Raw genomic sequence first — 13293 nt, 5'->3', positions numbered from 1 at the left:
AAGACTAAAACTTGAATTTTATAAATTCATCACAATTTTGGGAAGGAATCAGTTTTTTTCTATTACATATTGTAAGGGTCTTTTTCTTCCGGCAGCTACAAATGGGCTAGGCCGCCGTAAAAGGGAAATTGCTGAAATTGCCCCTTGTGTCTGAGTTTGAAAATCAAGCCCCAAAAGCGCTTCAAAAGGGCAGTAGAGCCTTAGGAAGCGTTTTGGTTACCTTCACCAACTAAAACAACAGTAAGTTACAGATGATTTCTTGATGCTTACAGATAAATTTTCTAGCTTGGCATGAGAGGCTTGTGGCATGTAAGCAAAATCGGTATGAGTTTAGCACCAAAGAGGAAAATATGGCTTTCTAGGGAGAAAAAGGGAGAGTTAAGGTGAGGAAGAAGAGGTTTGCAAGCAGATTTGGCTGAGAAGAGAGAAACAAAGAACCATGTTCTTCTGGCAGATGTGAAAATGGTCTGCCAGAAGAAGAAAATGGAGAAGAATGGTGAATAGTGCATGAGATTGCTGGGTTTTTACAGGCAAGAGAGGAAGCTTGCTCTCTAGATGTGGGGTGCTAGGTAGTTTTTTGACGAAAACTTTGTTAAGCTTTGGAAAAGTTTACCAAAAGAGAAAATGGAAAGAGATGGAAGGATGAGCTCAAAATTGCAGATGTTTCAGAGGTGAGAGATAAAGCTTGCTCTCCAGATGTGTGTTGTGATGATAGGTAGGAAATGCCTTTTTTTATAGGTGCTGGAAGCTATTATTTTCCAAGAAACCCTAATGGTTTCTATCTAATTTGGCCAAGTCTTTCCATTCCTTTCTCCCATCATCCCTTCAATCATCCTATTTTAGTGTAATTTCCTCTCCCATTTACACAAAATCAGGGATTTTTGGGAGCTCAAGGCCCCTTTCCCGTAGTTGCCTCAATGGAGAATCCCCATTTTCAGCCATCTTTCTTCCTTCTTTTCTCCCCTCTTCCAAGGCTAGGTCTGATGAGGGAAAGAAATGGGTATGTACACTGGTTTGAAGGGTGTTTTGCTCAAGTATCCCTTGGTTTTTTGGATGTTTTTGCTTGAAACTTGTTCCCTTCCATGTGCTGGAGCTTCCTAGCAGCTTACACACATGGATATTTTAGCTTTCATCGTGGCTTTTGTTTTCAGCTAGGTGTTGGAGATTTTGCAGATATTTTCTTGAGTTGTTTGGGCCTTCTAGGACAATAAGTTGGTTTAGTAAGTGAATGGGCTAACTTCATCAATTGTTGGGCTATTTTGGTTGAGTTAATTGACTATTTTAGTTGAAGTAATGGGCTATTTTGGTTGAAGTAATGGGCTATTTTTCTCTCTTTGTGCTCACCCACATATTTGGGCCTAAGAAATGGGCATGAGTTCTTGGGTTCCTAAGCAATCCCGGAACTTCCATTTCTCGGCCCATCAATGGGCCTCATGTCAACTTATTACCATCCATGCCACAACCGACTCAAGCAAGCCCAGGGCATCTTGAGTGGCTTGGGCCCACTTAAGCTTGTAGCGTGGCGTGTTGCTTATTTGCATGGCATGACATGTGTGCAAGCGCATATGACGAACTTTCGCGTACCCAAATTGAGTTTCTTCTCGATAAGGTATTGCATTGGGCCGTGAATTTACTTGGGCCAAACCGTGAATTTTTTGGGCCTCAACACATACTAGTCTTGCTAAATATCCCAAAAAGTTCATAAACATCTGCCATTAGCAAACAAGTTCTAAAACAAGTGCAGTCTTTATAATGGACATGCCTATAACAAACTACAAGTTAATAAAAAAAACATAAAAATAACTAAGCAGTTAAGCTCTCTATGATCTCCAAATCTTTGTATTCTTAGCTGGAGACTTAAGCCTAAATTTTCTTGTTGTGTGGGTTGTCACATAAGAAATGGGTTGTGATTCCATTAGCAAGCTAGAGTTTGGTTGGTCTATAGTTGTATTTGCAATTCAATTTCAACACCCATGTCAAGATTCCAAAAGACATAGAAATATAGAGTACGGTAGGGTAGAGGTGTAGGGTAGAGGTTGGGGAAGGTGTGGTATAATTAGGTTAACTTTATATATAAAAAATTCTGTTTTTTACATTTATTTTTAATTATAAGGAACATATGAAATACTTTTAACAGAAATTTTAATGGAGTTAGACATAGGTGGTGAATTGGATGACTTTACAAAGTTCATAAAAATAAACATTAAAAGTTCATGTCGTAATAGCGCACATGCCTAAAAGTTTAGGTGGTATTTATACAAAGTTCCCAATATGAATAAACAAATAAATTATATTTTATTCTACCATGTTCCAGAAACGACGAGTCGTCTGCATTTTTGCACTATTTCTTTCCTTTTAGTTTTTTTTTTTTTGGTTGGATTCTTCCCTTTTAGTTTAAACTTACCAAGAATTAGGTAAGCTTCGACCAAAAAAGATAAAAAAAAGAGTAAGCTTTCTATTAATTAAGAAAAACAGAGCTTAATCAGAAAGGTTTTGTATTAATTATTATATAACTTGACGTGTTCTTCAGCTCTTGAGCCATTCTCAGGTTGATGTTGAATCAATTGGAGGTCAAGAAGAATGTGGTTCCAGTAACCAATCAATCAAAACCCCATTTCTGAGACTCACAGGTCAGTTTCCGCCAGATCGTTTCTTTTTTTGTCTTCTTATCAAATATGTTTTCTTTCTCTTGCGAACGGTGATTTATCGATTCGGTCAAATTAGGGTTTCAATTCAACTCGTTAGGTTTGGTATTTTATCCACTTGGTTGCTGTGAAAAAAAAAAAGAAGTTTCTAAAAATAAAATCGAATTGAAATTGTTTCCTGACAATTGGTATGAATTTGCTTTTGAATTTTATTGGGTTTGAAGAAACTTCTGGGTTCTATATATTTCCGGGGATCGAAGACATAGCTTCGGTGACAAACGGCCATTCTGTGAATAACTTAAATGGGAAACTGGTATGAAGAACAAGAGAAATGAAAGAGAGAATGTTTCCCGAACTGTGTGACTTGGAATTGGATTTTTGGTCTTGTTGCTATTGCCTATTTTTTCGAATTGTGGCTTTTTAGTAGTGTACTGAGTGTTTAAGTTAATGTGGATTTGAAGAGTTCTGCTGCTACTAGTGAGGAAAAGAGAAACTTTAACTTCAATTTCAATTTCTTTAAGGGCTTTATTTATTCAGAACTTACATTGAGGTGAAAATATGGTAATTACATGCAATGCTATATGCTAAGCTACTAGATTGGCGAAACATATAAGTTCTTCCATTCCATAAAATTATAAAAGAATAAATGCAAGGTTAGAGAAAGAATGCCTCATCGAGAGGGGGAGGGGGGGAAATGTTTTGGCGGTGTTTGATTTGCAGATGGTAAGGGTAAATTTCAAATAGATTCTCCAAAATTAATCAGCTGTAGAAAAACCTATTGAAATTGCAAGCTTTATTGGTGGAAAGGGAAAGTTTGGTGTCCCCAGCTCTAGTCTTGGCGTCATAGCTGAAGGTGTAAGCTGGCTTGCATGTTACTAAGATTGAGAAAGTGAATCCATTGTTCAACATACAAGCTGCTTGTTGGCTTATATCAGTCTTACTTATCTAAAATCCTTATGGTTCCATTTTAATTTTTCAGGCGACATTAGAATGGACCAGCCAGGTGTTGTATCAGAGGGGATCAGTCAAATGGAACTGAGCCAACAGTTTCTTATATCTGGCCTTCCAGATGACATTGCTCTCTTTTGCCTGGCTAGGGTTCCCCGGAAGTATCATGGACTCCTAAAGTGTGTTTCAAAAAGATGGAGAGACTTAGTGTGTAGTGAAGAGTGGCATTCTTACCGTCAAAAGCATAAATTTGATGAGACTTGGATCTACGCTTTGTGTCGAGACAAGTTGGACCGACTTTGCTGTTATGTGTTGGATCCCAACTCATCAAGAAGGTCATGGAAGCTTGTTCATGGACTTCCGTCTTGCGTCTTGAAGAGAAAAGGCATGGGTTTTGAAGTGCTGGGAAACAAAGTTTACCTGTTGGGTGGTTGTGGTTGGTGTGAAGATGCTACTGGCGAGGTCTACTGTTATGATGCTTCCCTGAACGCTTGGAGTGAAGCTTCTCCATTATCCACTGCTAGGTAATACTTCTCACTTGTACTTTCTGCAGAGCCTTGCATGGGTTAAAGCTGAAATAATTTCTCCCAGGTTCAAATATATCACATTATCTGCTGAGAGAACACTATATTTCATGCAATGCTAAAGATTGGCGATTTCATCTTTTGACCTGTCAGAGCATATAGATTTCTCATTATTGAATGCTGTTGTGATGAATAAAGTTTCTTTTGTCTTGCAAATTAGTTTGCTTTTTGTTATTATTTATAATTGTAAAGAGCCTTTGACTTATTGGATTTGTGCATGCAGGTGCTATTTCGCCTGTGAAGTATTGGATGGAAAAATATATTCCATTGGCGGTTTAGGTTCAAATTCAAGTGATCCACATTCTTGGGACATCTATGACCCTTGCACCAATAGTTGGAAATTTCACGCTGACCCAAACATTGTCCCTGAAATTGAGGATTCTGTGGTCATGGATGGGAAGATCTACATTCACTGCGGGACTTCTGCTGTAACTTCTCATGTGTACGCTGTTGTTTATGAACCATCAAGTGGCACATGGCAGCATGCAGATGCCGACATGGTTGCCGGCTGGCGGGGTCCAGCAGTTGTCGTAGATGGGACCCTCTATGTGTTGGATCAGAGTTCAGGAACCAGGCTGATGATGTGGCAAAAGGAGTCTAGGGAGTGGATTCCTGTTGGGAGGCTGTCATCCTTGCTCACCAGGCCGCCCTGTCAACTTGTAGCTATTGGGAAGAAATTTTACGTTGTAGGAAAGGGGCTTAGCACAGTCATGTTTGATGTTGAGAATGCAGGGAATATGGAAGGGGTGATGGTTAGTTCTTCAATACCTAAATTGAATTCTGATGATGATGTAATCAGCTGTAAATGTCTATCAATTTGATTTGAAATTATTGTTGCCGAAGGAGTCTTGGAAAACTACCATTGTATAATATCTTGAGTGTACATGCTTGGATGTATTTGGATGTCTCATAAACATGAAATTATTTATAAGATTTGTTGGTTTACTATTCTTGATTAAAAATGTATAAGCTATGAAGCTTTATAACACTTGCACCGCTAGACATCCCCAAGGGTTTGAACTCGACGTGATTGTTTGTGGCGTTGTGGAAAGATTTGTGTATTTGTATATGCATCCCTTGGGACTTGAGGTAAATGTACAGCCCGTGTATTTACTATATATATCTCCTGAGAGGCGAAGTAAGCCCGTAGCCCGTCTAGCTCAGTTGGTAGAGCGCAAGGCTCTTAACCTTGTGGTCGTGGGTTCGAGCCCCACGGTGGGCGCTTACAAATGTTTTACTTCTTTTTTCATGTTCATACAGAGAAGAGAACCTTTAAAAACAAAAAAACTTTAAAAAATACTGGACTTTCAAAGTAAGTATTTTCTTTCTTACACGGACGGAAAGAATAATGTTAGTAAAGTGCATTTCCCAGATTGACAACACTTTCATTTCTGTGATTGATTCACTTAGCTCAAATTATTCCTTTTTTTTTTCTTTTTTTAAAATCCATACGAGCAATATAGTAAAAGGCAATTAAGTGTTTGCATTCCATACATTGAGATAACATGCTTGAATCAGAAAAAAAACCATGAGGTACACAAGAACATCGTACCAAATACTTCATTAGGGGTGAAGTTCCTACTAAGTTCTTACAAATAACGGTGCAACTCATTTACTATAAAATAAATGGTTCCCTTATTTCAGTGAGATCCCTTATCATCATCACTCAAGTACTCGAACGCTAGTACAAAAAGCAGTCCTTCGTCTCATCCATCTTCAACTGAAGGAAAAGAATGTCATCTCAAAGGTGCTGCGCTAAAAACGAAGGGAAACATAATTATAACCAGTGAACAAAATCATGCATGCATTATATAGCAAAAGAAAGAAAGTTCATATTTCCTTTAAAAAAAATATTAATTATGTTATATAATATCTACATGCATTTCGGGATAAAGAACAACTAACTTGCATCATTCAATTTCAAAAATAGTATGTGAGAGAGATAATAGTAATTACCATTTATCTAGTATTAGGCATCCTTTGCCTGATGATTTCAGCCTTCACGTACAACCAATCTGTGAAACAAGTCCAGAAATTGAAGTATGTATATCTGCATGACCTGTTGAATAGAAGAGTGCCAAAAACTCCCCAAAATCCAACAACAAACCCAAGCCCCAAGTTGATGTAAAATCCTTGCGATATGAGCCCATCTTTATCATCTTGATTTACCAACATAGTTTGTCCTGGATCTTTTTCCTCCTCATCGCATGTCCTTAGGAGTGGCAGTCCACAAAGTAGAGGATTTCCACCATAAGAAGATGGACCAAAGGTTTGGAGTTGGGTGTCTGTTGGAATTTTTCCAGACAAGTTGTTTTCTGACAAGTCCAAGTAACCAATACGATCTATCCGAGAGAGACTGTTTGGAATTCTGCCATTAATATGGTTTCTTGATAAATCAAGGGAATCTAACTCTTGCAACATTCCAATCCTTGGAGGTATTTGACCTGTTAATTGGTTTCTCGACAGGTTTAAAGAAATCAAACCAACAAGATTAGTGATTTCACTAGGGATCTCCCCAGTCAATTTATTGCTTGAGAGATCAATACTCTTTACAAGTCCCAGAATACTTTTGTATTTAGACCTTACCCCTTTCCATGTTAAAGATGCTTCATCCTCATAATTCTTAAGATAAAGTAGTTCTCCCAGCTGAGTCATATATGAATGTTGGATAATTCGACTTGAATTTCCTTTATGAGCCAAAACAATCAAATTGTTGAGACATTTGGGTATAGTTCCAGAGATGTTGTTCATCGACAAATCCAAAATTTGAACCCTTGTCAGATGGCATAATTGGTGCGGGATGCTTTTATAGAACTGATTACCTCGAAGGATTAAGATAGTCAAATTTGGAAGACTAGCCCCTAACCATTCAGGTATTGAGCATGATAAGTTATTTTCCCCAAGATCAAAAAGTGTCAACTTTGTACAATTCTTCAATTGTGAAGGCAACTCTCCCACAAATCTGTTGTTACTTAGTCTTAGTGTCTCGATACTAAACAAGTGCCCCATCGTGGTGGGTATTTTTCCAAATAAATAGTTATTGCTCAAATCAAGGAAGACTAATTTTTTAAAATGGATCCAACAATCAGGAAGTTCTCCAGATACATGATTGCTTGAGAGATCAAGAAAGGTTAAATTACTATCCTTGGTTGCACACAAAAAAGAAGCTGCCCCTGAAAAGTTATTATGGGAGAGATCTAGAACTGAAGCTTTTGATAGAATTGAAGGGATTGGACCCTGCAATTGATTCCAACTCAAATTTAGGCTCGGTGCAAACTCCAATCTAATATTTCCAACTGTTCCTCTCAATTGATTGTGAGAGATATCCATCATCTCTAATTTTTGTGACAAATCCCAAAACCAACTTGGAATGGTATCAGAAATTCCAGCATCAGAAATATCAAGCCATGTACAATTTTTTTGAGTTTGAAGCCATTTTGGGAAAGACGACGACCACATCTTACAGGACCCCAAGTATATGTCTCGCAATTGGAAGGGAGGAATCCAATCAAAACTGAAGTTTAAAAGTAGTGAGTTAGATGATAAACTCAAATAACTTAATTTGGAGAGTTTTGAAAAATGAGTTTCTGAAACCACTCCTTCCAAAAAATTCCCAGCAAAACCAATAGTCTCCAGCTTGGACATCTGTCCAATACTTTCAGGTATTCTTCCACTTAAGTTATTGCTCTCGAGAAACAAGCTTTTCAATGATAAGAAGTTCGTAAGATCAGGCAATGAACCCGAAATGTCATGATTATAAGAGAAATCCAAACTCTCCAATGTCTTTTGAGCGCATTTGGACAATGTTTCAACAAAGTCTGAAAGTTGTCCACTAAGGCTATTACCCCAAAGGTCCAACTCTCGCAGCCTACATAACTTGGCAACGGAATTCGGGATCCCTCCTTCAAGTTGGCTACGATGGAGACTAAGATGTGCAAGAGAGCTCATGTTTCCAAAAGATGCAGGAATTGAGGAACCTCTGAAATTGTTCCCAGAGAGATCAAGATAAACAAGGTTGGTATGAGTACCGGACAACCATTGAAAGATTGAAGAGTCAAGATTGTTGTCGGAGAGATCGACAGAAACAAGAGATTTAGAAGAGTTCATAACAGAAACAGAGGATATAATTGGAGGAGGAAGATTACACCCCATTAATATCAAGTTTCTTAATTTAGGAAGCGTATTAACTGCTTCCAGCCAACCAACAACATCACTGAGATTAGTGTCAGTTAGGTCCAAGTGTTTCAAACCTGAAAGATTAGGGAGCCAATTGAGGTTTTTTGCATGGATAACAGAATATCCATTAAAGCTGAGATTGAGATACTGCAAGTGTGTGAGGTTTTCAAGTTGATATGGAATTTCACCTCCAAATTTAGCAGAAGAGAGGTCGAGGTGTCTTAAATTGCTCATAGATCCAATGAAATCTGGAATTTTGCTCCAATTGAAATTATTGAAACTAAGGTCCAAATACTCCAAATGCTGCAAGTGAACGAGTTTAGGACTAATCTTACCTTGCAAAGATCGGTCTCCAAGATCAAGCTTAACAACATGACCAGTTTGGTTGTTGCAGTAGACTCCGTCCCATTGGCAACAATCTTTGTTTTGGGCATCTCTTCCCCATGAAAGGAGGCGATCGCCGTCGTCACCCACGAGGCCTTGTTTGAGTGCAAGGAGTGCTTGCCTGTCCCTCTCGCTACATCCAACGCAAGGACTGCTCATGTGTAGTAAAAGCACCACAATAATTGCATAGAGGAGTTTGAAGCAGCACCTTGCTTCAACCATGCTAGCTACGGTAATGATCAAGACGAACAAGGGAAACTCCTTAGGAAAAATGTAAAGCACAAAAGTAAGCATACACGCAAAACTGATGAAGTACATATATATGCTTGTATGATATCTCAAGATTGACGAAACATGGTTGACTTGACTCTTCGTCCTAAAACAGAATTTTGAGAAAACCGCTTTCCCACTTATTGCAATCAATAAAGCCCATTATCCTAAAACAGAATTCTGACAAAACCGCTTTGTTCAGAATTCTGCAATCAATAAGTCCGTGTGAACCCCTGAATTTGAGATGTGAATTTGAGATGAGAGTCCAGTTAGAAGTCAGGCGATGAAGTCTTCAATCGTTGTGGGAAATGTGGGAAATGTGAGAGCCGTTCAGACTCTGGTTAAAGAATCATGCAATTTTAATGGGACCCATGGAGTAAATGGTGGAGAAAGTCCTGTGGCAGTAAATGATGGCAGAAATTGAAGACAATTTTGTTTTCATTTTGCTGCTGCCAAAATAGGAATCTGAAGGAAGAAAAAGCATTGCTTTTTCCCATTGAACCAACTGCCTATCAATGGGCAGCAAGTGATTCATTTGAACAAAGACCAGGTAACAGTTGAAACACAGGTGCATTGAGAGAACGGCAGAGCAAGAGAGAAAAAAAAATTCTGGGGAGAGAGAGTTCTAGTGGAAAGCTAGAGGAAAAATAAAATAAAAAACTTTTGGGAGAGATAAGAGTTCCTGGGAAGTTTACGAGTCGGGGTGTTCAAGGGTTTCAGGTATGGATTGTGTTGATGTAACTCAACTCTTGTATTGCAACGTGGTTGACACAGGTTTTTTTAAATTTAAAAAAAAAAAAAAAAAAAAGAACCTAGCAACTTTAGTTGAAATATATTTATAAATTTATGTTGCACGGACACAGATATGGGGACAAGAAAACGCGACATGGCGACACGGAAAATGTCTAAAAAATTAAGACACGGACATAAACAAGGCTAGGACATGTCAATTAAAATAATAATAAATTATAATAAAATTATATAAAAAAATAATTCATACTCGATACTTTAATGTCATAATACAATAAAACAAAACAAAATACTCATATTAATCACGTGTACATAATAATTAATGTATTACAAAATATCATTTATACATAATAATTAATGTACCACAAAATATGATTCTCATTATTCTTTTAATTGTAGAATCTGTTTTTCTATTATTCTATTCTTATTAACAACCCGAAGGTTCAAGAAAGTAAAAGAGAATCCATCTCTCCATCTTTTTCTCTTTATAAAAGAGATAAATAAAGCAGGAAATGGAAATTTACAGCGCCTCTGTTCTTCTACTTCAACTCCCTCTTGGATCACACACTCCAATTAACCAAAATAGACCACCGCTTGATCCTCAAGCTCCGGCCTAGACTCCCGGCGTGGCTTCGCCGATCTCGGTCTGGTACTTCAATTTTTACCTTTTGCTCATGTGTTTCAACTTCTTTACCATGAAATTTTTGTGCTTTTTGCCTTTGGTTTGTGATTTAATGTAATTTGGACTTCTACTTGCTGAATTCTACCTGGTTTTTACACTTTTAACCCTTCTTTTTAAATTATTTCATACCTATCCACTACAGTTTAGAAAATTTCGTTTTGACCCTTTTTATTTTCAAAATTTCAAATTGGTCCCTGCCATGTCTTGACTGTGTCGGAGGAGCTGTGTCTTCACCGTGTCCCAGCCGTTGAGCATGTCCAACGCTAGTTGGGGGTGTGTCAGAGTCGTGTTGTCGTGTTGGACACTCCGAAACTCCAGCAGTTTGAAATGTTCATGCAACATAGTATAAAACCCAATGCCTAAATTTCTTTTTCAATGATCAATTTGGCTAAAATTTTTGGGAGCTTTAGTAATATACCCAAAATAGGACATGAAATTATAAAAAAACCCTATATGGAATAGACTTTAGAAACACACCCAAAAATCATTTACTATCTAATAAATGAGTGTTGAAGTTCCTATAAATTACATCTCTGCCATTTATTAACTTAAAACAAGCCCAATACAAAAAACTCAAAAAAAACCCAAAATAAGCCCAGCAAGCCCGAAGTACATTGTTAATACCATGTCATAGAAGTGTATTGTTAATACCATGTCATAGAAATACATTGTTAATATCATGTCATAGAAGTACAATGTTAATATCATTTCATAGAAAAACATTGTTAATACCATTTCATACAAAAAACCCAAAAAAGCCCAGCAAGATATCCGATATCCTTTGCAAAAACATTGTTAATACCATTTCTGAAAAATCTGTTAATACTATGTCATGGAAGTACCCTGTTAATACTATGTCATAGAAATCAACTCAATTGCAAGGTATGAACAGTTTAACAACTGTTCATACCATTTACTGGAAGCTAACAACTATATTTCATTTGCATAATAGGTACGATAACTTAAAACAAGCCCAACACAAGCCCAACACTAATTTAATGCTAAAAAGGGTAATAAAGATATTTCATCTTATTAATTAAATTAAAAAATATACAATTGTTGATTTTTGGGTTTATTTTGGGTGTGTTTCTATGTTTTAAATAGTGTAGGGTATATTTATAGTTTCATGTCTAGGAATGGGTGTTTCACTAATTTTGTAAAAAATTTTTACATTGACCAAATTAAAATTTCGTGTAAAACCTAATAACTAAATTTTTTATTAAATTTTTTTGTTTTTATTTTATATAAAAAATCTGCTCGACTGTTTGCCTTGTAGTGTGGTTATTTCTAAACCTCAATTTAGCATGGTAACAATTTCCGAGTTCCAACTTGTTATTAATAACGATATTTATAGTGGTTACCATTACCTAAACTTGTGTATAATAATTCTACTAAACCACATGGTTGACACAGGTAATTCACCAAACATGGGTGAGTCTTTAGCAAACTCACTTCCACCTCGTAAACTATTACATTTCCAAATTCACCGAGGCATAGAAATCAGTAAATCACCGAGACATATACACATGATTATGTCAAACCTCGTAAATCCCTCGTGCACTAGTATTTTTACTCATTGTTTATTTTATTTTGTTTAATTGTGATTTGCGTTGTGATGTAGTTATTTATGAATCTTGGTTTAACATAATTAAAAGCACAACAGGAATAAGGAATTGATATTAGTGTACTGGAAATCTGGTGAAGTATATTTGCTTGTCTGATATCTCAAGATACAAGCATTAATTATTTATAGTGGTTACCATAGCCTAAACTCATGAATGACAAAGTGGGATATTCTTTAATTCTTTAATGCACCAAAAATGGGTGAGTCTTTACCAAACTTACTTTCCACCAAGAGCAACATTTTCTAATTGACCGAGGCGTGGAAATCAATAAAGCCCTTTCTGCCAGAACCACGTTTTTCAGAACCCCTGAATTTGAGATTTTTCATAAGATATTAGATTGCGCTAAAACTGAAGATAAACATCTGATCAAAGAAAATGAAGTGAAATGGGCTTTTGAAGTATATATAATTAATTATCATAAATTATATGTGCTACAGAAATGTCAAATGAAACAAGAGCAATATGGCAAACAATTTCCAAGTTCTAACTTCTTAGGGCTTGTTTTTGGGAGTGATTTTGAATATGTTAAAATTACTTTTGGGGAAAATTACCTCCATGTGCTCCTCCATATAATCACTTCAAGTAGTGATTTTAAGTGATTCTAAGTAGAAGCAGCTCCCATGTGCTCAACAAGGCCTAGGAAGATATTTTATGAAATCTGAATCTTTTTAACAAAATATTGCAATTAAATATGCAAATTCATAACTGAAAATTAATTGGCCACAAATACTGCGTATGAAAATCTTATATGTGCCTGTCAACTGTAGAACCTAGTTTAAAAAAAAAAAAAGGGTGTGTGTGTGACGAAAAGAGAGTGAGGGCGGCTGCCAGCTAGCTATTCTTGGTTTCTTATTGTTGAACCTTCTCCCTTCTTCTCATGACAAGTGTCACTTTCCTTACACTAAAAACAATGTCATTAATGCATCACACAAACTAGTTTTTGTTTTCCATGTTTACCCTTATTAAATGTATTTATTATTTTTTTAATAACAAGCTAATTTTTTTCTTTTTTTAATAACTTTCTTACCACCTTGTTAAAAATTAAATAAGAAAATAAAAAATGAAGTTTTTTTTTAAATTTTAATTTTTCCAAAGAGAACGCATGTTTTGTTAAAAACAAAATAAAGATGATAACAGTGTCATGAAACAAATTTTATTTTTATTTTAAAAAAATATGAAGTTTTTCTTATGTTTTTATTATTATTTATTTTTTAACAATGTGATAAAGA

The 13293-nt window shown here is 36.3% G+C and overlaps 2 protein-coding genes and 1 non-coding gene across 4 annotated transcripts; 2 read left to right on the top strand and 1 right to left on the bottom strand.

Annotated features, from left to right (window-relative positions):
- Positions 1-2390: 2390 nt before the first annotated feature.
- LOC117620360 (F-box/kelch-repeat protein SKIP4) lies at positions 2391-5125 on the top strand. The gene is made up of 3 exons (XM_034350539.1): positions 2391-2630; positions 3625-4117; positions 4401-5125. The coding sequence occupies exons 2-3, from the start codon at positions 3636-3638 to the stop codon at positions 4996-4998; spliced, it is 1080 nt and encodes a 359-aa protein (XP_034206430.1). The 5' UTR covers positions 2391-2630; positions 3625-3635; the 3' UTR covers positions 4999-5125.
- A 201-nt stretch (positions 5126-5326) lies between these two features.
- TRNAK-CUU lies at positions 5327-5399 on the top strand. The gene has a single exon. It is a non-coding gene; the product is annotated as a tRNA-Lys (tRNA).
- Positions 5400-5711: 312 nt separating this feature from the next.
- On the bottom strand, positions 5712-9305 carry LOC117617135 (receptor-like protein EIX2). 2 transcript variants are annotated; one of them, XM_034346404.1, is made up of 2 exons: positions 6134-9305; positions 5712-5932 (listed from the first exon to the last, which is right to left on the bottom strand). In XM_034346404.1, the coding sequence occupies exon 1, from the start codon at positions 9053-9055 to the stop codon at positions 6137-6139; it is 2919 nt and encodes a 972-aa protein (XP_034202295.1). In that variant the 5' UTR covers positions 9056-9305; the 3' UTR covers positions 5712-5932; positions 6134-6136. The 2 variants fall into 2 exon arrangements, with proteins under 2 accessions (XP_034202295.1, XP_034202296.1); XM_034346405.1 differs by having other exon boundaries at positions 5712-5927.
- Positions 9306-13293: the final 3988 nt, after the last annotated feature.

Source organism: Prunus dulcis, chromosome 2 (genome assembly GCF_902201215.1).
Source record: "Prunus dulcis chromosome 2, ALMONDv2, whole genome shotgun sequence".
NCBI classification, from domain to species: domain Eukaryota; kingdom Viridiplantae; phylum Streptophyta; class Magnoliopsida; order Rosales; family Rosaceae; genus Prunus; species Prunus dulcis.
The sequence above is the reverse complement of the archived record's forward strand: the minus strand, read 5'-3'. Positions and strand labels throughout refer to the sequence as shown.

Bases quoted from the DNA above. Each gene is read 5' to 3' on its own strand.
- LOC117620360 (XM_034350539.1), top strand. From the start codon at position 3,636: ATGGACCAGCCAGGTGTTGTATCAGAGGGGATCAGTCAAATGGAACTG. The intron at 4,118-4,400 runs GTAATACTTCTC...TTGTGCATGCAG, and splicing joins TCTCCATTATCCACTGCTAG to GTGCTATTTCGCCTGTGAAG.
- LOC117617135 (XM_034346404.1), bottom strand. From the start codon at position 9,055: ATGTACTTCATCAGTTTTGCGTGTATGCTTACTTTTGTGCTTTACATT.